At 43.6% G+C, this 2372-nt stretch overlaps 1 protein-coding gene across 1 annotated transcript in view; it reads left to right on the forward strand.

Annotated features, from left to right (window-relative positions):
* Positions 1-2372, forward strand: part of trpc4apa (transient receptor potential cation channel, subfamily C, member 4 associated protein a) — a 14449-nt gene that overhangs the window by 6985 nt on the left and 5092 nt on the right. The window contains exons 8-16 of the mRNA XM_020592720.1: positions 1-170; positions 264-406; positions 501-632; positions 734-792; positions 877-1062; positions 1265-1355; positions 1470-1610; positions 1739-1850; positions 2122-2234. The exon at positions 1-170 is cut by the window's left edge and continues 3 nt beyond it. Coding sequence (XP_020448376.1) covers positions 1-170; positions 264-406; positions 501-632; positions 734-792; positions 877-1062; positions 1265-1355; positions 1470-1610; positions 1739-1850; positions 2122-2234 — 1147 coding nt within the window. The remainder of the gene's footprint in view (positions 171-263; positions 407-500; positions 633-733; positions 793-876; positions 1063-1264; positions 1356-1469; positions 1611-1738; positions 1851-2121; positions 2235-2372) is intronic.

The raw sequence follows: 2372 nt of genomic DNA on the forward strand, positions 1-2372 counted from the left end.
TCCTGGCTTCATTGAGCGGCTATGTAAGCTGGCCACTAGAAAGGTGTCGGAGGCCACAGGAGCCAACTTCCTGCAGGAGCTGGAGGACTGGTACACATGGCTGGACAATGCTCTAGTGCTTGATGCCCTCATGCAGATGGCTAATGAGGAGGCCGAGCAAAGCAGTACAGGCAAGGCAACAGTCACCTGTGCTGCTAGTTTCTCATCGGGCTTAAATCCTGTGAACGTGGACTGAAAGAGTTTAATTTTTCTCTCCTCCTCAGAGTCATCAGATGAGAGTTCCTTGGCCACCAGCCCTCTGAGACAACACCTGCCTCAGTCCATGAAGATCGTCCATGAGATCATGTATAAAGTGGAAGTGCTCTATGTGCTGTGTGTTCTTCTCATGGGTCGACAGAGGAACCAGGCACTTAACAACACATCTCTTCCTACCTTGAGATTTAAGCTGGAGTGTTGGCCAGAGAAGAGTTAAATTGTTACTGTGTTGTGTTTCTGGACAGGTCCACAAGATGCTGGCTGAGTTTCGTCTCATCCCGGGGCTCAATAACCTGTTTGACAAGCTCATCTGGAGGAAATACACAGCTTCAAATCATGTGGTGCACGGCCAGAATGAGAACTGCGACTGTAGTCCAGTATGAAAGCTTAACACAGTACTCGTGTTTAGAAACCGGCTCTGAACAGTTAGACTTTTTAAAGTTTAACATAACAAACGCTTTTTATTCTCACCATGCAGGAAATATCCTTCAAAATCCAGTTCTTGCGGCTACTCCAGAGTTTCAGTGATCATCATGAGTAAGTAGTCTGTTACTTAGTTGCTGTGGATCTGACTTTTTTTTTAAAGTTATGCTTATTAAAACTGAAGTGCCTCTCTTTCAGGAACAAGTACTTGCTGTTGAACAGCCAGGAGCTGAATGAACTCAGTGCCATATCGATGAAGGCTAACATCCCTGAGGTAGAGGCTCTGGTCAACACAGACAGAAGTCTTGTTTGTGATGGGAAGAAGGGCCTCCTCACGCGCCTCCTCACTGTCATGAAGAGGGAGCCTCCAGATTCGTCCTTCAGGTCAGCATCACGCGAACCAAAGGTCAAGATGCAGGAGATAAAGATAGTGACATTTTAAGTGTCAGCCTTCTGGAAAGAGTCAAAACACCTCAGCTTTGGAGCACCAAGCTCTCTGGTCATTTTGGAAAGATTGCTTAAGGCCTGTCTGTCTGCTTCTGTTTTTTTGTTTGACTTCTTTGCTGACTCTTTCTGTTGTGTGTAGATTCTGGCAGGCAAGGGCAGTGGAAAGTTTTCTCAGAGGAGCCACCTCCTATGCAGACCAAATGTTTCTCCTGAAAAGGGGCCTGCTAGAGGTAAAACTACTGCCACTGTCATTTCTCTTATCAGTGAAGACAGCCCACGTTGCACAGTCGTCTCCTTGATTTTTGACTTCTCTTGTCTGACTTCCTTTTATCATCCCACAACAGCACATCCTGTTCTGCATCATAGATAGCGGCTGTACATCACGGGATGTCCTGCAGAGCTACTTTGACCTACTGGGAGAGCTCATGAAGTTCAACATCGATGCCTTCAAAAGATTCAACAAATATGTAAACACTCCAGAGAAGGTATGACTGCGCACCATAGATGCTTTGTTTATCCTGACCCAACAAAATAACATTTTACTGCTTTTTCTCAACTCCTGTGTTGCCTGAACCGGATTGTGTAGTGGTACAGTTTGATTTCTCTGGTGTAGTTTCAGGCCTTCCTGACACAGATCAACAGTTCTCTGGTGGACTCGAACATGCTGGTGCGCTGCATCGTTCTGTCATTGGACCGCTTTGAGAGCCAGACTGAAGATGTCAAAGGTAAGCAGCAATGGAACATTGACACATGCTGACTAGTTTGTTAAAGTTACAGTAGAATTACAGAAATAATTTCCTGTCTTGGGCTGATGGTTGATTTTGTGTGTATGATAAAATTTAGGAAATACAGTCATTAAGGAGTGTATTGACAAGTTGTGTTTTGACAAACTGGATCCAAGTTGTGAGATAATGTCAGGCTTTGTCCATATAATAATTTGTACATTTAATTTTAAACATTGATTTTGTTTTTTTTTGTTTTGTTTTTTTTCCCCAGTGGTGGAGGTACTTTCTGAGTGCTGCCTACTGTCCTACATGGCCAGAGTAGAGAACAGGTTGTCCTTCCTCTTCCGACTGATCAACATCATCAACGTACAGACTCTTACACAGGTCTCATTTCATTTTCACTTTCAGGTTTTAAGTTCTAGAATATACCAAATAAATTAAAAGGACATTTTTTTGCGAACTTAATCTCAGCAACAGTCAGTCAGGACCCAAAATAGTTATTCAAGTCTTGTTCTTGTTTAT

Source organism: Monopterus albus, unplaced genomic scaffold (assembly GCF_001952655.1).
Source record: "Monopterus albus unplaced genomic scaffold, M_albus_1.0 scaffold18.1, whole genome shotgun sequence".
In the NCBI taxonomy this organism is placed as follows: Eukaryota; Metazoa; Chordata; class Actinopteri; order Synbranchiformes; family Synbranchidae; genus Monopterus; species Monopterus albus.